The sequence below is a fragment of the Vicugna pacos genome, chromosome X (assembly GCF_048564905.1).
Source record: "Vicugna pacos chromosome X, VicPac4, whole genome shotgun sequence".
NCBI lineage: Eukaryota > Metazoa > Chordata > Mammalia > Artiodactyla > Camelidae > Vicugna > Vicugna pacos.
Window position 1 is genome coordinate 43,051,709 of NC_133023.1, and position 23,040 is coordinate 43,074,748.

At 39.8% G+C, this 23,040-nt stretch overlaps 1 protein-coding gene across 2 annotated transcripts in view; it reads right to left on the minus strand.

The window, feature by feature from the left end:
• Positions 1 to 1,647: 1,647 nt before the first annotated feature.
• Positions 1,648 to 23,040, minus strand: part of FAM120C (family with sequence similarity 120 member C) — a 97,525-nt gene continuing 76,132 nt past the window's right edge. The window contains exons 11-16 of one of the 2 annotated variants that reach the window (XM_031671122.2): positions 15,975 to 16,089; positions 13,971 to 14,180; positions 12,557 to 12,758; positions 9,307 to 9,445; positions 8,870 to 8,927; positions 1,648 to 5,622 (exon numbers count right to left, since the gene is read on the minus strand). In XM_031671122.2, the coding sequence (XP_031526982.1) occupies positions 5,371 to 5,622; positions 8,870 to 8,927; positions 9,307 to 9,445; positions 12,557 to 12,758; positions 13,971 to 14,180; positions 15,975 to 16,089 (976 nt within the window). In that variant the 3' untranslated portion in view covers positions 1,648 to 5,370. The remainder of the gene's footprint in view (positions 5,623 to 8,869; positions 8,928 to 9,306; positions 9,446 to 12,556; positions 12,759 to 13,970; positions 14,181 to 15,974; positions 16,090 to 23,040) is intronic. The other variant, XM_031671126.2, reaches the window with a different exon arrangement.

Here is a 23,040-nt window from a genome sequence, read left to right on the forward strand (position 1 = left end):
ATGCAGCATGTTAGAAAGACAGATTACTCTGGAAGCTAAGAAGCATGGTGGATTAAAGCAGTGGTTCTTAACGTCTCTTGGATCATAGACTTCTTTAAGAATCTGAAAAAGGGATGGGCCCTTTCACTGGGAAAAGGTACACACATTTAGACACGAAATTTGTTCACAATTTCCTGATTAGGAATAAGACGGGAGCAACCGCAACAGTTCTGGTGAGACATGAAGAGACCTAAACTAAGCCACAGCAAGTGGGGACAGAAAACAGATGCGAGAAACAGAATGATGGTTGAGTGGTACCAACAGATATTGTCATGAATTGGATTTGAGAAATGAGGGGAAGGCATGGGTCTAGGATAACTCCCAGGCTGGTTTGTGGTTTAGACATCTGAGTAGAAGGTAGTGTCACTCACGGAGAGGAGCAGGCTTCAGAAGAGAGGATGGGTTCAGCTTGGGCAATGGCAAGTCAAAGGTACCTTTAGAACATCCAAATAAAGATGTTCAGCAGGAAGCAAAATATGCCCTTCCTTTCGATGATTCTTGTGCTGGCTCTCTTGCCCTGATATTCAACTACAAATAGGCTCCAAAATATCTGCACGACACTTCAGAATTAAGCCAAGTATATCTTCCACTTGCAGAAAGGAGTCCAGAAATGGGAGAAGAAATTAAACTTCACACACCCCAAATTATTTCACAATTTTTTTAACTAAAAGAATAGACTTTTATTAAGCACTGTAAGTTTCTTTCCATCAGCATTAACAGAACAACAGACCAATTTCCATCACAGAACAACTCCTGAGACATTTTCATTCCTTTCTGAAACATGATTTCGTTAACTCCTGCAGTTTCCCCTAAGAAGCATCCATTCAAACTTACATTAATAAACTATGGAGCTTTTGTGGTGAGGTGGGCCAAAAAGGCAGGGGATTTGGAAGAGAAACACATATTATCCATCCACTAAACACACTGTCAAGAGCACAGAAGAGATATTAACACAGGAAAAAACAATGAAAGAATTTATTACTTTTGTCAGCAACATCATTTACCAGGGAGCACTAAAAATTATTGACTCTGCAGTTAAAGTTTCTTTACCTAGTATGTTATTCTAAAAATAGAATAGAATAAAATAAAAGGTGGGAAGGGAAGTGTCTTCTGGGAAGTAACTAAAATGAAGTCATCAGATTTGGCAGGGTTATGAGAGATTAAAAAAGTCTGAAATATTTATTTTGTTTCATTCACATGAAAATTCACTAGTCATTAGTTACTACCAACACGGACAAAAAGAGCATCTATAAAAGTACAAGGGCAATGTCAAAAGCTGCAATGGGCACCCTAGCACAGGGGGTATTGTTTCGCTTTTAACTCGGAAAAGATGTTTTTTTTGTGTAAAAAATGAAGTTATCTTCTTAGAACATCAAAATAACCTCTGACAATACTGAAGATAATTAGCAGTAATAGGGGAAGAGGTGCACTGAGCTCTACCTGCACCAGCAGACTACTGCAATAAGCCAAGGGAAAAGAAAATGGAAAGTCAAATAAAAGATGCCAAAGTCACAAGAGAGGGAAAAATATAGGGTGACACACAGTGAAACAGTGAAGACTTACCCACCCCCCACCCCCACCCCCACCAACCCCCAAGCATATTTAGGAAATATGCATCAGGAAATGAACAAGTATAATGATTAAACCTTAGTAGAATTACACTAACTACTTTAAACTGTGGTCTACTTGTATTGTCATTTCAAAGTAGGGGGGGGTGTCTTAGAGGCAGAAAGAGTAGCACTGACATGCCCACAGGAGCCTTCTAAGGTTCCAGTGGACTGGATCACTATAACCAGTTACTTCCACATACTTTCTACCCTACAGAAGCCTTCCTCCCCCCACCTCCCTCCTTAATCACCCTCCCTAATGCCTTATCTGGCGGTTTTTGTCAGTGATTAAAAAAAAAAGTTAATGTGACTTGGCCAACAATGCCAGAAAATCAGGATGGAGACAAAAATCAAATGTCACTAGCCAAAGCAAGTGTCATGTCTTGGGCTTTAAAGTCTATCTGAAGTCCTACTGGCTCAGAATGAAAATGATATAAGAGAGCAGAAGTTTGTCAGGCCTGGTCCAGACTAGACTGGCCACTGAATAAGGGTGGGAGTTATAGGCTGACCCTAAGACACACCGGCAGAAATCAAGAACTGCAAGTCCTTGGGAACCAGTGGCTATATACATCCAGGGTGCTTTTGCTTGTGGCCCCACAAGGTAAAGGGGTCATTTCTGGGGGTCCCTACATGATTTTGTTCAAGAGAGGCCACATCATAGTCAGAATTTGAACCTCAAGTGAAGGATGACAATCTCTTCAAGTGGTACTCACAGCAAAAATCAGACTAATCTTCCCTAATTTGAAAGAAATTAGAAAAAGTTAAGTTTCCGATTAGAAAAAGTTAATCTTCCAGTAATAAACCTTAGTCTTTCTGGCTTCTAAGTAGTATGTTTTGGCAGGTGAATTAAAATATAGGAATATGGCCCTTCATGGCTCTTTCCTTAACCTTCCCAACCCAACATGCTGAATCCAAATAAAAATCAAAGTTGGAAGTGAGCCACTCGTTTCATCCTGGGCCAGGCTAGGAGAAAGTGGAGGTGTGTGGAAGGGAGAAAGCAGGCCTTTTGGCAAACTGGAATCATCCCTGTCAAAGCAACAAGTTTACTTCTCACAGTGAATGCCTACAAAATAAGAAATCTTCTTAATGCTGTGAGAGTTAACAATACTGTCATCTGATTGTGTCTGATAGATTCAAGATGCACAGAAACAGCAACTGAAGACAATACCTTTCATGTAACTCCAAGTACTTCCTATTAGCAAATGGAAATAGATAGATACATGATTTAATTTAACACAGCTCAGTGATTCTGGTTATTCTTAGAGCTCCAAAGGATTCCTCCCTCTGTGGCTGCAGAAAGAAATTTCCAAGCCACCTAAGTTCACGACTAAATCCCTCTCTTACTGGATATAGAAGTGCTAACCTTCAAGATGTGAAAGGCTGGGCAGGTTAAGAGAAGAGGAGGGAACCAAATTAGGGGAGCCAATTCCATTGAGGCTTTCGTACACCTTGTTCTTGGTTATATCCGGCTGGGTATGCAGTCTTGTCATCCTGCTTTGGTTTATGTAAGAAGTGTCTGGGCAGGGGGAGAGGCATTCTAGAGCTCCCTCCTCCTGCAAATTGTGGGTTCTCTTAAACTGGGCCAGACCAGGATAAAACAGTCTGAGGCTGTTTTCAATCTCTCTTGATGATACACTCATTGTAAATGGGTAGCGAGCAAACAGCCCTCTGGTTGTCTGGGAAAAAAAAATCACCAAGGACCTGCTCTGGGTTAAGGTGCATGGGGTTTTTCAAAAAGAGAGAGAACCCTGCTATGAGTCTAGTCAGTTGTATTCCTGTAGAAATGGTACTTCTTGGGCAAGAATATAACAAAGCCCAAAAGGAGGTGTAGGAGGCTGGAAGCCTCAATTCCTGAATGAAGACACAATGCTAATCTGTTGCAAGCCATCTTCCCATCCCTCATACATAGGTTGCTGAGGAGGGAAACTGGAAATGCAAGGTTGTCTCAAGAGTACCTCCGGCAAGGAGGAACAGCTTCTTTATCCTGGGCAGATTCTGGCCTCACCTGGGGAGCTGGGAACCTTTTACAGAATACCTCTAAGGCCCGGGCCAGAGTCCCCTGAAGTCTTCCTTGCAAAGCAAATGAAAAGATCCAGTAGTCAAAATGTCAATGAACAAATGAAACAATCTAGGCGTGTAAAATCAAATTGTCAATTTCCTCACACTTCCCTACCCCATGTTTCCAATGCTAGTCCTCTCTCCTTCAGGGATTCATTGCAATCGATTCTACCCTGAGGCCAGTTTGCGCCTGGAGTTGCAGATGAGATTTCCTCCACATTGGCTGCAAGCCCTGCTAATCACCTCCCATCCCCTTTCTCTCTCCCAGCCAGGCTGCTCCTTCATCAGGAAATGCCCGACTCTTCCCAATCCCATTCCAACCTCCTGTTTTTACCATATGGGATGTGAGGACTCCGTTCAAGATTAAGTTTGTGACAACCCAACTGTTTGTTGTTCTGAACAGGCGATCTCTGGAAAGTACTTTTTGTCTGCTTTAGAGAAGCCCATCTTATAATTTGGATGGGCTGTGACTTAGTAAGGATTTTAAAATATGGTCTTTTGAAACCTACCACTCCATAGCAGTGGAAGCATTTCTGGGAAATTCAGTAAATCTTCTGGGACATCACCATGTATGTATGTATGTGTGTGCATGTTTATAAATATATATATACGTAAAATATATATATTTATATTTATGTATACACACATACATGTATATTTTTCTATATATAAAATACGTATAGATAAATAGATCTGTCTCTTTATATAAAGGGTATGTGTATGCATATAGATACACACATTCATATATACATCCACCCAAACACCCATACACACACCCACACACACACCCACATACACACATACACACACGTAAGCACACACAGTCTTTTGAGTTCCCTTTCATACTCGATTTCATTACATTGATTCCCACTCTTTCAGGGTGTGGGCAGCAGGGAGTGGGTGAACTGCACCACATCTTCTATTTTACAAACAATGTATGAGTTCAGAGGCAGGAAAAATCTGCCCAGTACTTTTCCGACTCACTTGAATCCCCCAGTACAAAGGCCATTGGTAGTTTGTTTTTTAAGTGTATAAAATTAACAACATAAAATAAAATAAAATAACATAAAATAACCAATACTACCTCACTTCCCTGAAAACATCTACCTATCTGATTGTCAGGCCAGAGCTAGAGGCAATGGTGCAACATCCTGGCACAGGTGAGTGGGGAGAAAGAGTTAGAAGAATGTGGATACTGATTCTACGAAGGCCCTCCTACTTCATAAAGAAAAAGCAAGTTAGGAAGCCATAGACAGCAGTCTCCACCACCCCGTGGGTCTTGAGCATCATGATAAAGACTCAGAAAATCAAAGCTGGAACTTTTCTAAGGGGTCTTACATGATAACACCCGATTTCTGATAGTCACTGCCTTACGAGACTCTCAGGGGAGGTAACGAGAATATTGGCACTATATATTCAATTTGAGAATAGGAACTAGTCTCGTTGCCATTCATCTTTGACCAGAGCTTCCCCAGAAGCAGACCGCTGAGTCTGGAAGCCCCGAAAAGACACAGGGAAGGGGGAAAGATGGCTACGGTAGAACACCCCATCAAAATCCTGAATAAAACTAGGGTAAGCGTTTTATGTCCTCCTCTAACTTGGGCCTCAAATCAGAAAAGTGTAGGTTTTCCCATTTTCCTGATCTGATGAAGCCATCTTCTGCTCGTTATTCCTCTTTCTGCTGTGCTACCGTTCCCAGCTTTTGCTCTCGTAAGCGGCTCTTCTCGCCATTCTTCCCGGGGAAGTAGCGGTTACCATTGTTACACACGCTGCTGTCTCTGGATAAGGCACACTGTGATGGAGCCAGAAGGTGATCATTCTTCTCTTCCTTGATCAATGTGCCATCGTTTCCATTTATCTGTGAGCGGGACCGACTCTGATGAGGCTCCAGGGATTTAGAAACTCCATCTGAAGTGCTCTGCCAAAAACAGAGATATTTAATAGACATGATAGGCCCAAACTGGCCAATCCTTCCCAAGCATGATCATAAGCTAGCCTGTGGAAGCTGCTTCAGTTCTTCAAAAATACCAGAAAGCCCACAGCTTGTTCACACCTAGCCCACTCTGATACTGCCCTGAGAATTCAAGGTGACAACAAATAGATCTGACTCAAATCCAATGGCAATGACGACAACACGATAATGACACAGCTGCCGTTTACAAAACTTTACAATATATTTTTTCAAATGCTAAAAGGGACCCTAAATGGTAGATATTATGATGGCCCATTTATATGAGGAAACTGAGGCTCAGAAAGATTAAAGTAACTTGCTCAAGGAGACACAGCTAGAAAGTGGTGGGGCCAGGATTCCACTCCAGGTCAGTCATCCTCTAAAGTGTATTCTCTTAACTTCCAAGCAACACTGTCCAATGCTGAAACTGGACATGTAAATGGAAGGGAAAAAAACCAAGCCATAAGATCTCTGTGCAATATTCCACAGCATCTTCCATAACTATAAACAATCACCTGTTTTTCTTTTCATTTCAAAAATATGACTGCTCTTGAAATGCTAATGACATGAACTGCATTACCTCGCAGTGTGGTGCTAGCTCTCAATGAATATTGTTAGGAATAATAACAGTTTCTGATGATTACTAAGTGGTTGGGTATGCCAGGTACTCTGATGTTGGGTTTTATAGATAAGACAGACGAGGCTCAAAAAAGTAAAATGACTTGCTCTAGGTCCCTTGCATGCTTAGACTTGTATCCAAGTCTGTTTGACTTCAAAGACATTGTTCTTTCCACTAACACAGCATACATAATGGAAATCGAATACCTGTTGAATTTGTGGTCAATTACAAACAGTAACTATTAATTTTTATTGAGTATTTCCCATGTTCCAGGTTCTGGGTTAAGTACATGTATCATCTCCTTTAATACTCATAAGAACTCTAATTCTAATAATCTACTCATAAGATACCAAGTCTATATTTTATACATGAGGAAACTATAGAGCACAGAGAGGTTAAGGAACTTGCCCATGGTCACAGAACTGGTAACTGGCAGGGCCAGATTCAAGGCTAGATCATCTGGCTCCAAAACCTGTACAATACGGGGGCAATTGTGAAGTCTTGCTCAAGAACCTGAAATAAGATGAAATTTGTAATAGATGGACTTAGCCACCTAAAGGAGTCAACAAAGAAATCAAAAGGTAACAAATAAGTGACTGAAGAATTTGAGAATGCCCAAAATTCTGGTGACCTGGGAATTATCTCAACAAGACAGGACTATAATGTAAGAAGACTTAAGAAGCAGGGATAATTAATTATTTCAGACTCTGGAGAAAGGGCGACTGGACAGAAAAAGGAGAGTTAGCAAGGCAATCAGCAGCAGCTCTGTCCAGGGAAGATGCTTTAGCCAAAAACAAAAACGTGAGGATTTCCTTGGCCAGGCTACCTCCAGAGTAGGTAACAGTGCCCCCCAGCAATCTTAGCTAAGAGAAACTTAAGACCATCTACCATCCCTTGTTTTCCCTTAGTTTGCTCATCTGTAAACTACAAACACTAATAGTATCTGTTTCAAGGTTCCCATGGGGATTCACTGATACACTCCAGGAAAGCACTTAGAATATGTTGCATGCCACACTGTAAGAACTCAAAAAATGTTAGCTAATGTTACTGTTTTGATTCCATGCCCCCAGGCAAACCCCATACCGTGGCCTCCCCTGCAGCTTGTTCTTAGAGAGAGAAAGCTCTGGTAGGCATAGTTAAGAGCATGCATAGCAGAGTCAGCCAGGCCTAGGTCTGAATCTTGCAATTAGAGTTGTTATACTGTACTGGAATTCGCACAGCACAGGGCTTTGGAATCAGTCTGCTCAGGCTGGAATGCTGACTTGGATCCTGACTTGATAATTTTTGGCAAGATGCTTCACCCCTCTGAGCCTCAGTTTTCTCCTCTTTAAAATGGGAATAATAAATACCTCACATATATTTAAAAGAGTGACTAGAGAAAAGTGTACAATATATTGCGATAATTACTTCTTCTCACTGTAAATCAGTACTTTATCATTCACTCCCTCCCTTCTTCTCCCCTCCCCGACTCCTTTAGCTATATGCATATAGCTATTACTGTGTTCTTGGTTAACCTGAATCAACCACTGAAAGATGGATCCATTCTTATTGTACCAAAAATTCAGGTTTCAGACTGTATGCCTAATGATCAGACCCCAAATCATGGTGAGGTCACCAAGGCATTACTACCTTATGGGAAACTATCTGAGTGACTGGTTTTCCTTCTAAGTGCGATCCTTTTTACCTTACTGAGCAGCTTCTGGAAAAAGCTGAGAAGCTTAAAATCCTAAATCATTGCTTTCTGGCTTTGGAGTATGCTACAAAATGCTCTGTGTGGGGGATTTACCATTCTAGTTTCCTTTTGGGCTCAAAATAACATTAAAGCAAATTTGTATTCTTTGAGAAAACATTAGACAGTGGGACTTAACATGGATGCAGTGAGGGCTGGCTACAGGAGAGCTGAGCGGGGATTGAGGACTGACGACATAATTGCCTTGCAGTATGGTCTAGCCAGTGACCCTTGTGAGGACTAGAAATTGCATGTAAAATGTCTAGTAGAGGATAAGGAGAAAGTAAGCAGTCAAGTAGTGGTAGCTGCTATATTATTAGGAGCCCAGCAGCCTGAGTTCAGTACAAGATTTTGGATCACTACAAGAATAGGCTTTCATATTGGAGGGGGGCATGTGTTTAATCAAGACCAGTGAGTTTAAGACCATTCTGAACTATTAAGAATAAGCAGAATGGCAATGCCTCCTCCCCTCCCAATATCAGCAAAGGCAAAAGTCCAGTTTTCTAAAGCATATCTTGTCATCCCTCAGGACCTCAGACATGCTGTTGGCAACCCCACTGTTAACTTCACTTTGGTCCCTTTATGGCTGCATGTAGCACATCCTATGCTAGGTGTGGTCACCAGGACACAGTACCTGGTTTCTAGCTTGTGGCCTCACTCAGGGAAACGGATGATACTCTGCAAGCCTGTGGGAACAGCCTGGGCAGGTTAACCCTCACTAGACTGCCAGAGGGCAGGCGGAGAAATCAAAACGCTGAGAGAAGCTATGAATGCTCCCAGGTTTCCATGTCTGATCTGATCTCTTGCAATTTAGCTAAAAAAGACAAGAGGTAGCAAACCAAAGCTAATCTCAAAAAGGTACTTACTTGTTTACTTCCTTTTTTATGTCCTTTGGCTCCTCTACCAGTCTGTTCTTTTCCATGCCTTTAGAAAGTAGGGGAAAGAGTAATTATGAGGAACACGTACCTCCATTTTCACTTAGTTAACTACTCACCTCCTCTAGGAAGTTTGACCCTCTTAAGTTAGATGCCCCTCCTCTGTGGTACCTTCTGTGTGTAAACTTCTATCTCTGCCATTTCTATGTTATGTTGAATTGTTCTGTGTCCTATGTCCTCCTCTGGGACAAAAACTTTTTCATCAAGGCAGAGCATTTATTCTGTTTGCCAAACTAAACTGAGAACTGGCTTTAAAAATGGAAAGATGGTTAATGCCTCTTACCTTAACAGAAAGATTCAATAGCTGGGCATTTTCCCAAGAGCACCTTGACTGACACTAGCTTATACCGAACTATTCAAATACATACCCCTTCCCCGGCCCACCGACAGAAACCACTTGCATGCCAAAGGAGCCTCGGCCCCTGGAGGATCTGCTGCCAGCCCACTGGCCCACAACCATCCCCGCAATCTCCAGTTTTCCTCCTTGGGGTGGGATTGGATGGAGACCTGGAAAGAGAGGAAGTGCGAGGTAAGATAAGAAGTGGAACAAAAGATCTAGAGCCCACCTACTCTGCTTATTTTCACTTCTCTATGATAAAAAGACTCTGATAACAATGAAGGGTCACGGTGGAAGCAAAGTTTGGGAGAGGGGGTGAAGATCTGCACACATCCGGTGTAGCAAGTGGGGTATGCCTGATTCATTTTTCAACCACAGAGCCTGGTACACAGTAGGTATTCAATATTTGCTGAGAGAATGCAGTCTTAAAATCTAGCTACTGGAAAATTATAGGCCAAAACCACCTCTGATTCTAATACATGTCACTACACACTGGAGGATTAGCCAAACAAGCAAATGAAACTGAAAATAATCAAACTAAATGAAACAATAATTTACAATTAAAAAGCAAGAATAGCAATAGTTGAAAACCAGAACCAATTTAAGATGAGATAGCATGACAGCTCCTTAAAACAGAAATTCCAGCTCTGTGTGTGAGCTCACAAGCACAGTACAGCTTTGTAATTTGGCACAAAAGGAAGCCTTCACAGAATACAGAATTCCAGTAAATGTTTAATTTTAGTTTATGGAAAAAACCCAAATGTGAATAACCCTTCACTTATTTAGCAGACTGTTAGCAAAGAGCCTTTCATTTATATACAAGTGGGAGCCTAAGGGAACTAGGGTGCTAGTTAATCCTAAGAGGGCAAGAAAGACATGCATTTGGTGATCTGATTGTGGCCTTTCAGGAGGCAGGAGGCTCCTCATGAACCACCAGTAACTGGAAACTAAGCATCACTGGGAGCTGGGGCAATGGAGAGGACCTCCTGAGAACCTGGCCTTCATTAAGACTGTCTTCTGAGGGTGTCTGTGGCTGGCCAAAGTGGAAGACAGGTAGTGGCTGGCCGTCGCACTTCAGCTCCCGGGTCTACATCCGACCGAAGTCCGCCTGCAGTCGACACGGGCCTGTTGGGTGGGGCAGGTGGATGGGGGCAGAGATGGGTCCGCCCGGAGCCTGGGCATTGGTGGCTGCCGGGGGTAGACGGCGGGAGGCCGTTTGTGAAGTCAGCCGATTTTGAGCTGCCTTTCAGGGCGCAGCCCCCAGGGCGCCTGCATCACCGTGGGGCGGGGGGTCGTTTGAAATATGGACTCGCCGGCCCGCCTGGACCTACCGAATCGGAAAAACAGGGGTGAGCCTTAGGTGATTGTTATGCGCCCTTAAATTTAAGAGTAAGTATCGGAAACTAGATTGTGTGGGGGCGGTTGACAGCCCCCTAGTTCTGATATAAGAGCCAGGTGCTGGGTGTGCTCTCCAAATCTTTCTACCAGCACCTTAAGGCCTGTTAACCTAGGGACCTTAGTTGATTTGTCTGTAGAATGATGCCCTCCGACCTACCTTTTCACGGAGAGGTGATATGATGATAAAAAGTAAATAGTGCGACGCCTAAAGGGCTATGGAAGTGATTAGAAGATGACATTAATATTTCTGAATTACTCATCCAGCCTTATATACTTACTCGATGGATGAGGTCTTTAACAGTATTTAATTACATATATGGGACACCTACTGTGTGCCCATCACAGGACTTGGCAGGAAGGATCTGAAGGGGTTAAATAACTGGAGGCCATGAAAACAAATAGGAGGACACCTAGTCACCGGGCTTTAAGGTGATGTGGGTCTGGTCTTCAGTGGCAACAACAACGGGAACGAGAAAGGTAATAATGATACAAAGTAAAGAATGAGGAAAGTTTCTCAACTCAACTTTCAAGACAAACTGAAAGGGCCATCTCTTGAAACACTATATCCAAGTACAAATGTCTTACGAGCAGTTAGAAATCCAGACTGAAGTCTCACTCTCACTAGAGACGATTTAGAGGTTTTCAGTATGTACTATGATAGAACCCACAGTCATTTGAGTATCCTGAGACAGGAAACGTGTTTACATTTCTGCAGGAGGGCCTTGAGGAAAGCTCACAGGCCATGGTGTCAAATCAGAGAAGGTGATCCAATGAGACGCGAGAGCATTTGGTAAAATAAAAGCGTGTTATTATTCAGCAAAAAAAAAGACTGTCTTCTGAGACATGATAAAATCATCAACATGCAAAAAATGAGAGTAGTCATCTGTAAAGATGCCTTCAAAGGACGGAAAGAATGGCTGGCTCCCTGGTTGGTAAGACTTGATCAGAACCTGACTGAACACAGCAGATGTTCACACTGCTCATCTAAGCACGGCCTTGAGCTAAACATCCATACTGAATTTTGTGACTCTAAATTTAAGACAAACTTCAACTTCCAGCTTTATTGTTTTAATGTGTACAGGCAATACACAACAAACACTTCAACCATAGCAATGACACTCTCACTTGATCACAGAATCTCAACATTTTGTGTTAACATGTCCCCATTAAAATATCCTGTTTCAGCAGGGCACAGGTTGTTTGAAGTATCAGGATCAGTATCTGAGCTACCTAAGCACGACTGTCTGTTCATCATTAAGCCACAGTTCAAATAGCACCATAATCTATATATATAGGGGTGTGTGTGTGTATACATGTAAATATGCATATTTGTTTTCCTCACTAAACATGCAGTCCACTGGAGGGCATGGACTGTGACTTACTTCTCTCCACACTTCTGGAAATGTATCAGGTCTACTCTCAGAATGGAAATGGGTGCATCAAGCTATGGTTACCTGCTTACACCCGTCATTCACTTGCCTCCCATCACTTTTCTTGCAAGTGCCTGTGTACATCTGCCTATGGGGAGTGGGTGAGCCAACCAGGAACCATGAAGATCCAGTTCACATGAAACACAATTTTCGAAAGTCACAAAGTGGCTCCTGTTTTCTGTGGTAGTTACTTCATGAGTTTGGGTGGTGAGGGTCAAGTTTTTAGGGACCAATCACCTCTGTGGAGAGTGATCTGGGAAGTCATGGACTTTCTTCCCCAGGCTACAGCCCTCCATCTCAATAAGCTCCTCTTCAAACTACCACCACATAGCACAGAAGGTAAGTGAGATAAGATAAACATGAAACTGCTGATTCCATAACTGGCAGTAATTACTGGCTGGGTTATTATGAAATAGACTGAGGTTGACAAATACCTCATTCTTAGGTACTGACCTGCAAACCCCCGGCTCCTTCCTTGGTGGGGAGGTGGCATTGGGCCCATGGCTCGGGAATAAAGTGAAACAGGGTAGAGAGAGGGCACCATGGGCGGCACAAAAGTAGGTGATGGAAGTAGAGCAGAAGGCGGTGGATGGTTCATGCTGACTCCTTCAAGGATACTCTGTCTCATCTTTTCCACTTTGGTTGCCAGGTCAGCCTTCAGATGAGGAAGAGAATAATCATAGCAGTTGCCATTTTTTGAACTCCAGCTATGTTTTAGGCACAGTACCAGACAGTCTAGATACAGTCTTACAAGTCTATTCCCATGAAAGGAATTGTGGTCCGGAATTAAATGGCTCAAGGCCACATACTCAGGAAAGCCTGCCTGGCCCCAAAGCCCCCACTCTTTGCATGACACCAAACTACCATTATACTGGTTCTGACTGAGACCTTGTGAGGCACAGTAACTAGGTCAAGGAAAACAAATAGAACAACAAGTATCTATTAATGGCCTGTTACATGTCCAGCAATAGGCTAGGTTACTTTTTAAGGGGGAGATAGCAGAATTAGGTAAAAGAGAGAACAAAATTTGACACATACAAATGCTTTAACCTTCTCCCACACACCCAGAATCAGAGACCATGGCCTCTGTCTGGGATAAGTCCATGCCTCTAGTCCAGAGGTCAGCAAACTTGTTCTGAAAAGGGCCAGAGTCTTTGTAGGTCAGATTGTCTCAGTCACAACTATGTGACTCTGCCATTGTAGTGTGAAAGCAGTCATGGACAATATGTAAATGAATGAATGTGGCTATGTTCCAGTAAAGATTTATTGGAATAAAAATTCCAATGTTTGGATTTTTTTTTGTAGTTTGCTGACCCTTGCTCTAGTCTCTCAGCTTACTCCCCAAAATGGACAAAGGAGTAAATAAGGGTTCCTTTCCCTTGCCTTCTTCCCTCATCTTTCCCAAGGTTTTATTGCAAAAAAACAAAACAAAACAAAAAACCCTGCTTTTACTGTCATCTGCTTTACTACCTTCTTTTAGTTCCAAAATAGTTATTTTACAAAAAATATTATCACTTACAAAAATGACTTACAGTTTTTGTAAATAAGGGAAATGAAATTCTAAGAAGTGAGGGCAGGGCCCAATGTATACTTGAATATTCCATGGGGAAGAAATACTTGGAGAAAAAAAAATGTGAAAACTTGAAGCTCATTAAAAAAAAAACTCTTCCCAACATACAATTTTGTAACGTGGACATATCAGACTGTGGGCCTTTAGGACTATCCTTGAGCAAGCCAGGTTAGGGTCAGGTACATTCTCCCACTTCTGCTACCTTCCTCCCCAACGTCTGTTCCTTTTCCCCTCTCTGCCCATTCATCCCTACAGCGGATCAGAGATGGTCTTAGCAGTTGCCTGACACGCTGGTACCTGGCCATCACAGAGCTCAACCAGGGATACTCGCTCCCGGCCTGCTTTAATTAGCTTGCTCTGGAACAGCTTGCCATCGAAGTAAATCCAGGGGCAGCAGTGTTCCCAAGGGACTGGCTGGCCACAGGCGTCATTGGCAAACAGAGCTGTGTCGACCCCACTCATGAAGAGGGCAGCAAGCTGGATCCCGCGAGCATCCAGCTTCTCAATCTGAAATCACCACGGAGGAAAAATGGCCATTAAGGATTTACTGTTATTGGTTACATTTGCTCTTATTCCTGTTTTGCTGATTATTCCAGTTAAATCAGAACATGCTGCCTTTCAATACAGACATGTGGGTGCATGAGCAGCTTCTATCGGTTTCCTGCCCTGAGACGGTTTGGAAGATACTCATTATTTCCAAAAAATAAAAAAAAAAGACATCAGCTATAAAACTTTAAAAAGACACCAATTTGACATAGCATGTTTTTGCCTGTCAAATTAGAAAAAAATTAAAAAAACTGAAGACCAATAAAACACCCAAAGCTGATGAGAAAGTAGTGAAATAAATGGGCACACTCATATAAAACTAATGAGTAATGTATATTACAATTAAGTAATATGTATCAACAACCTTAAAAATGTTCACATTTGACTCAGAAATTCTACTTTTAGCAATCGATTCTAAGGAAGCAGAGATGTGAATAAAGCTCTATGCATAAAGATGTTAACTTTAACATGACATATAATAGAGGAAAATGAAACCAAATGGCCAACATTAGATTAATTCAATGATATATCCATATAAAATATTTACTAAAATTTTTTAAGGCACAGAAAATACGTGCTATGTTAAGTTTAAAAATGCCATATATAATTACATAAACAATATCTCAACCATGTAGAAAATGCATGAGAAAAGACTGGAAGAAACCATCAAAATGTTCACAGTTGGTGGTTATCTCAAGCTGGCATGTTAGATGGCTTTAACAGGAAAAGGGGAAGTACTTGCAGGTCCCCTCCTAGGAGTGGTCTGGAGTAAGTACCTGCTCTAGTACCAAGCAATAATACATTTACTGTAAAAAGGAATGAACACTGTTTGTCTAATACTGTTTTCATCTTTTCCTCAGTTGACGTCTCTTAAATTAAGATTTTGTAAGTCTTGATCCTTCTTCCAGTTTATACTAGGGCCTCAAAGGATCATGGCTACCGAGGTTGGAAGAAGAATGTCTTGCATTAATACCTAATATTTACTGAGTACTGTGTACTTAAAATATGCAAGATACTGCTGTAAGTGTTTTTAATGGATTATTTTATTTAATAGCCTCATAATCCTAGAAGTAAGGAAACTGAAGCTACAGAGGTTAAGCAACCTGCCCAAGGACACACAGCTAGGAGGTAATGAAGTTCAGATTCTAACTCAAGGCAGCCTGGCTGCAGAGCTTGCTCTCCAACCTACTATGTTCTACTGCCTTCAGTTATATGTGGATTTACTTTCTTCCTTATGTTTTTCTAGACTTCCTTCTAATAATCAATAAGTATTATTAAAAAGGGACAGTAGCGCAGGGAATTATACCTGTTACCTTGTAATAACCTATTTGCAGAATAAAATCTGAAAAAATACTGAATCACTATGTTGGACACCTGAAACTAACATTATAAATCGACTATACTTCAATTTTAAAAAAAGAGGAGGGTGGACATTTATTCAGAGACAAACAGGGAACACCAGGATAAGTTCCCCGTAATGTCTTTTGCAAGATATGGAAATCTTCCTGTGGTCTATGGGTCATGACTTATTTGCCTTGCACAGTATCCATCTTTTCTATCCATTCTCACCCATCAGTATGTGGACAGTGTTGCAGGTACCTCTTGGTTTTATCAATAGACATAAATATTTCGCTAAAGTACATCGAACATTTACCTGCAGAACTTACTCTTCTTCACAGCTACAGGAAAAGAAAACCCTAAATAAAGCTATGAGCTCATAAAAGAAAGAATTTAAATGAGGCTAGATCATATCACCTTGAGTTCTTGAAGTTGATCTGGTTCATAAAGCTGGGTAGATACTGCCTGTGCAAGGAAGGTATCTAGCTCATGGCGATGCAGGATTCGGCCACCAGGCCACTGAACCATGTACCTAGAAGAGAAAAGCATCATTACTAAGCCATAAAAGCTCATTTACCCATCTCACAAACATTTAAGCTAAGAACCTATCATGGGCCAGACCCTAGCTAGGTTTTGGCAATTCCAGTGGAATAAAGTAAAAGAATGTCTGCCTTTGGTTACTTACAGTCCAGGCAGTAGAGGAGACTGGCACATATATCAACAATGACAGGATAGTATGTTAAGTGCTGAGACAGAAGAAAGCCCAGGGTGCTATGAGAGCACAGACAGGGCTATTATTGGAAGAGTGAGGAAGGCACCCTGAAAACAAAGTCAGCAGGAGCTGAGTTTCAAAAGGCCTGTAGAAATCAATCAGACAAAAGGTGAAGAAGAGATTTTCTAGATTGAGGGAACAGTATGTGTAAAGGCATGGAAGTTTGGAGTTTAGTATGATATACCAGGTTCTACAGTGCTGGAGCTAAGCAAGTTTGCAGTGACAGGAAGCAAGATTATAAAGTAGGCCAGACTACGGAAAATAGTACGGAGGTTTCTCAAAAAAATTAAAAATAGAACTATCATATGATCCAGCAATTCTACTTCTGGGAATACTATATCCAAAGGAAAGAAAACACTAACTTGAAGAGATATCTGCACCTCCATGTTCATTTCAGTGTTATTTACAACATCCAAGACATGGAAACAACCTAAGCATCCATCAACAGATGACTGGATTAAGAAGATGTGGTGCACATATACCATGGAACATTATTCAGCCACAAAAAGTGAGGAAATCCTACCACCTCCAACAACATGGATGGACCTTGAAGGTATTATGCTGAGCAACAGAAGTCAGAGACAGACATACTATATGGTCTCATTTATATGTGGAATATAGTGATTAAAAAAAAACCCTTCACAAAACTCATGGAAAAAGAGATCAGATTTGTGGTTATCAGAAGTAGGGGGTGGAGGGAGGGGGAACTGGAGAAAGGTGATCAAAAGGTACAAACTTCCAGTTATAAGTAAGTACTAGGGATGTAATGTACAACATGATGACTATAGTTAACACTGATGCATGGTATATGGGAAAGTTGTTAAGAGAGTAAATCCCAAGAGTTCTCATCACAAGGAGACTTTTTATTCTCTTTTCTTATTGTATCTATCTGAGATGATGGATGTTAACTAAATCTATTGTGGTAATCACTTCACAGTATATGTAAATCAAACCATCGTGCTGTATACATTAAACTTATACAGTGATATATGTCAATTATTTCTCAATAAAACTGGGGGGGGGCGGGGAAGAAAGTAGGCCAGATCATTTTGAAGGGTCTCAAAAACAATATTAAGAAATTTGCACCTTCATCTTGAAAGACACTTCAGGATTATCAGCCAGAGAGGGACATTAATTGGTTTGATACTGACTGGCTCAGATGGTAAGAGACAAGAGGTATGGATACCAGTTAGGGGGTAACTGCAGCAACCTGTGGTTGAAGAGGTCTGAACAAAGGCACTGGCTGAGAGGATGGAGAGGCCAGGGAACAAAGACAAGAGTTACCAAAGAGATAAATCCATAGGGTTTGGTCATGGATTTTTATGAGTAGTGGGTAAAGGATAGGGAAGAGTCTAAGATTCCTAGAATTCTGGCTTGGGTAGGTGGCTAGATGGTGGGGTCCATTCCCCGAGATGGGAAATCCACTAATTAAGTAAATAAGCATTCATTGATGAATATTTGCATTGAATTCCATGAATTGAATATGCCTTACTGTTGCAGGCACCGAGAATGTTCTAGAAAGAGAGGGAGAGGGGAAAAAACAACTACATCAGTTCAGTCTATGTCCTTAGCTCCCTGGAGGCCCACAGACAATGATCATTCATAGTTATTGGAGCTGTGAGAGACTTCACACACTTGGCATTTAAAGCAACAGCTAGTCTCTTCTGAGTGGCATATGAGATGGGTTCATGGGGACTCTGGCCCAGTTACTACTACCAGGAGGCAGTGCGGTAACCTGGAAAAAGCCAGGGCTCTACAGCCAGACAGCCTGGGTTTGAATCTTTAACCTGCTGTTCCTCACCTAGAATGATCACAGCAGCACAGGCAGCCCAACCCTCATTAACTATCCAGGGTGATTCTGGGATTGTGGGATATGCCAACAAGCCCTGTTGCTTCTTTAGGAACTAAATTCTAAATGACTGAGCTTCCCATGAGGAATCTTCCTGGGCCACATAAAATTTCCCTTTGCCCAGAACTATTTCCACCCTCTTCCCTGCCCATTCTCCACTTGGGGAATTTATTCTTTTTTTTTCTTTAAGTTGAAGTATAGTTGATTTACAATGTTTCCGATGTACAGAAAGCGATTCGGTTATACATACATATATGTATTCTTTTTCAGATTCTTTTCCATTATAGGCTATTACAATATATTGAATATATTCCCCTGTGCTATACAGTAGGTCCTTGTTGTTTATCTATTTAATATATAGTAGTTTGTATCCACTTGCAAAATTTATTCTTACTTTACAACCTATTTTGTACTTTTTGATGCTCCATTATAGTGTGTAATTCATAGATTATATTTTCCATCAATATAAAATATTCTCATTTGTCCTCCTTAATGTTTTTCTTTGTCTTGAGAACTTTATTATCTATTAATATTGTTTCTTTCTTTTGATTTGTAGTTCCTTGATTTACCTTCACCCATTCTTTTATTTTTTATTATTTTCATCTTTCTTTGTTGGCAAAATGTGAGGCAAAAATAGAAGAAAATGAACAAAAATGCATTTACAGTGGGAAACTTTAGTTATATTACCATCATGCTATGACATGTAAAATATATCTAAAATACATTTAAAGTCACAGAAGTTTTGAAAGATACAATAAGGTTCAAATGCTTGACTGATTCTGTACAAAGAAAACACATTCTTTTCAAGTGCCCATGGGAGTTCCCATGAGATCTAGGACCTTGTTTCTTTGCCCTTGTCTATTGTCTTGTTTATTATTTCTATTTATTATGTACTATCTAGTATACTACATGGTGTTGAGAAATGTATAGTATACTAAATGGCATTGAGTAACTGGTAAATATTTATTGAGGTACTGACTAAATGCATCCATCAAGTCATGCCAAAACAAAAAACATAAAAACCTCAACAAAAATCCTCCAAAGCAGAATTTTACCAGTCACATCATGACCACCTCGCAAGAAAAACTGACCTAAAGGAGTCAAGTGTGGGAAACAGGCAGGCTCACTGAAAGACTAGTACAATGAATGGGAAGGGTGTGATTTTACAAGTGAACAGATTGTTCTGGGTGCTCTAAGGAGTGACTAAATTTACTTCGGAGAATCCGAGAAGCCTGCACAGAGCAAGGAACATTTAATTTCCTGGGAATTTGAGTTGCTTGGTTTGGTTTATACTCTAATGTTCATTTTTAATTTTTCATGCCTCTCTAAACTTAGTATAGTGCATGGCAGAATACCCATTCTGCTCAATAAATGTTTGATGAACAAATGAGTCAATGTCAGGATATTCAAAAGGAAATGCTAAAAAAGAAAAACTAAATGGAACTTTGTCAGAATTGTTAAGATTTGTGCATTTTCATTACTATATATAAAATAAACAACAAGGACCTACTGTATAGCACAGGGAACTGTATTCAATATCTTGTAATAGCTTATGATGAAAAAGAATCTGAAAATATATATATATATTGTATGTATGTATATATGTATATATATGTATGTATGTATATGTATAACTGAATCTCTTTGCTATACACCTGAAGCTAACATTGTAAATCAACTACACTTCAATTAAAAATATTGAAAAAAAAAAGGAAATGCTAATTCCATCTTTGGCCAGCACTGCTATCCAACCAGCCTTGAAAGAATTCTGAGATAGGTCCAAAGAGTCAGAAGAGTGAGAGGCTCATAAACGAAACAGCAGGAAATACTAATTATTAAATCAACCAATATTTAGTGATGCTCATCATGGGCTATTTTTAAAAAATATATTATTCCATTGGAGGTTTTCTCTGGAAAAACTACAGCATTACTGATTTCCCAAGGAACTTCCTCAATCTCAATGACAAGATGATATCCTGATTATTACTATTAGTAGTATTTATATTATTACACATACTATGTATAAGCATTAAATATTACATTATAACATATGCAAAAACTGTAAGTTACTCATAGGAACAACATTTACTAAATGCCTGTTGTATTCTACAACATCTTGCCAGGAACTTTATATACCTAGAATGTGGTAGCAAAGAACAGACTGGGAGTCTGACATACCTGGTTCCAGTCTAGGTCCCGCTACTTTTCTATGTGACTCTGGGCAATTGCCTTAACCTCTGGGGGCTTTAGCTCATTCATCTCGAAAATGAGGATAATACTACCTACATCTCAAAAGGTTGTAACAGGTAAAGGAGAAAATGCATGTAAAGGCACCTAAGTGGAAGAACAGAAACCTTGGTTACTGCTTGTAACTGAGCCAATTATGATAGTATTTCCTTTACTATTTGGTGAAGCAACCCCCCATATCATGTATTAAATTCTCATACACACATGGATCGGTTTCTACCTTATTTATCCTATGTTTATTTCTCATGCCAGTACCATCCTGACTTAAATTTTAAATATCTTTTCATATTTAGTGGTCTCTACTTTTATTCTACTTCTTTTAATTAAAAAATTATGATTTTATTCTGATTACAAAAGTTGAAATTTATTCTCATTCAGAAAACATTTAAAAAGCCAAAAATGCATAAAGAAAATGAAAAATAAAAATGAAAATAATCTGTAATCTACCATTCAGATATAATATACCACTGTTGAGATTGTTATGATTGGCTTCTTTCTTCCTAGCGTCTCAAATCTCAGTTTTTCCTCTCTTTTTCACACTATATATAGACTACTATATCTTCCTTTTTTCACTCAACATTATAAGAACTTTTCTTTCATTACTTTTCAAAAACATGATTTTAAAGGACTGCATGTTCATCACGTGAATGTTATCAATTTACTTAAATACCCGTGCAATATTGGAAACATACTATTCATACTTTTTCTTTTATTATGAATACTACAAAGATATTCATATATATACATCTTATCTGTATATCTGATTATTCATTCCCTGAAGATAGATTTCTAGAAGTAGAATTATGATGTCAAAGGTTATGTCCATTTTAAAGGTCCTCAATACATACTGGAAAATTCTTCTCTGGACCTATTTGTCCTATCTTCCAGCAGTGTGTCAGCAAAGACTGTTATCATTAGTCTTTGATGATTTAATTGGCAAAAAAAGTCTCTTGCTATTTAACTTTCTGTCTCTTTGACTGCTAATGATGAGGTTGCATATTTTTTCCAAACAAATATTTATTTTTGTGACTGGTCTATTTCTATCATAGACATATCAGTTAATTGGCTTGTTTTGTCTATTGCTTCTTCTCAGATAATCTAAAGCCTTATCTTTATAATAGTGACAGCTATTTGGATACAGGGTGGACAGCTGATCCAAGTCAAATTAATCCATGGTTTGCCAGAGTCTTGAGAATTCAAGCTAAGAGATTCAGAGACTGATGAAACAGACAAGCAGAAAGAAGAGCTATGCAAGCCCAGGAGAGAGTGTGTGGTCTCCGTTCCTGTCTCTCCAGGACTATTCCCTGCTTAAACCACTTTTCTTGTCCTTGGATGATTATGAGGCTACCTGATATATCTTTACAATAGGATAGCTAGAGTGGCTTTTGTTTCTTGTAAACAAATGAATCTGAAGAATGTAATTTACTCATTTTTGTTTTGGAGTACTAGTATTTAAAAAGCTTTTATATATTGAGAATACTGACACACTGTCTGTTCCAACTGTTGCAAATATTCTCCCAGTTTGTCATTTGTCTTTTAATTTTATGTATTTTGACATAAAGATACAGTCATAGTTATTAATCTCCTTTTTATATTTCCCTTTTTTTGGGGGGAGGATCCTAAGTCTATTTTTTTCTTTAACACTACTCATTTTTTAAAATAAACTGTGTATTTTGCAATAATTTTACATATATAGAAACTTACCTAAAAAGCTTTATTGAGATATAATTTACATACCATAAAATGCATCCACAGTAAGTGTAGAGTTTAATGTTTTTAGTAAATTTAGAGTTGTGCAACTATCAACACACTTGAGTTTTAGAACATTTGAATTGTCCTCAAAAGATCCTTCATGGCTCTGTGCAGTTACTCCCCCTTTCCACCCCTAGGCAACCATTTTCTATCAACTTTACTATCTCTAACAACTTTCTATCTCTATAGACTTGTCTTTCTGGACATTTCATATAAATGGAATAATATAATATGTGGTCTTTTGTGTCTGGCTTCTTTCCTTAGCAGAGTTTTTCTTTTAATTAAACTTTTAACTTTGATACTATTGTAGGTTCACATGCAGTTGTAAGGAATAAAATAGGAATCCTTTGAACACTTTATCCAGTTCTCCTAATGGTAATATCTTGCAAAACTACAGTACAGCATCACAACCAGGATGCTGATACTGACCCAGTCAAGATATAGAATGGTTCCATCACCAAAAGGATCTCTCGTATTGCCTTTTATAACCACACCCATCTTCTTCCTCCACTCTATGTTCCGAACCCCTGGCAATCACTAATCTCTTCTCCATTTCCCTAATTTTGTCATTTCAATAATGTTATATAAATGGAAGCACACAGTATGTAATCTTTTGGCACTGGCTTTTCCATTTAGCACAATTCCCTTAAGATTCATCCAAGTAGCTGTGTGTCATCAAAAGCTTGTTGCTTTTTATCATCGAGTAGAATTCCATCATATGTTGGCTAATTTATCCATTAAAAGAAATCTGGGCTGTTTCCAACTTTGGAGTATTAAGAATAAAGATGCTATAAACCTTAGTATACAGGTTTCTGTGGGGATATAAATGCTTATTTCTCTGGGATAAATGCCCAAGAGTGCAA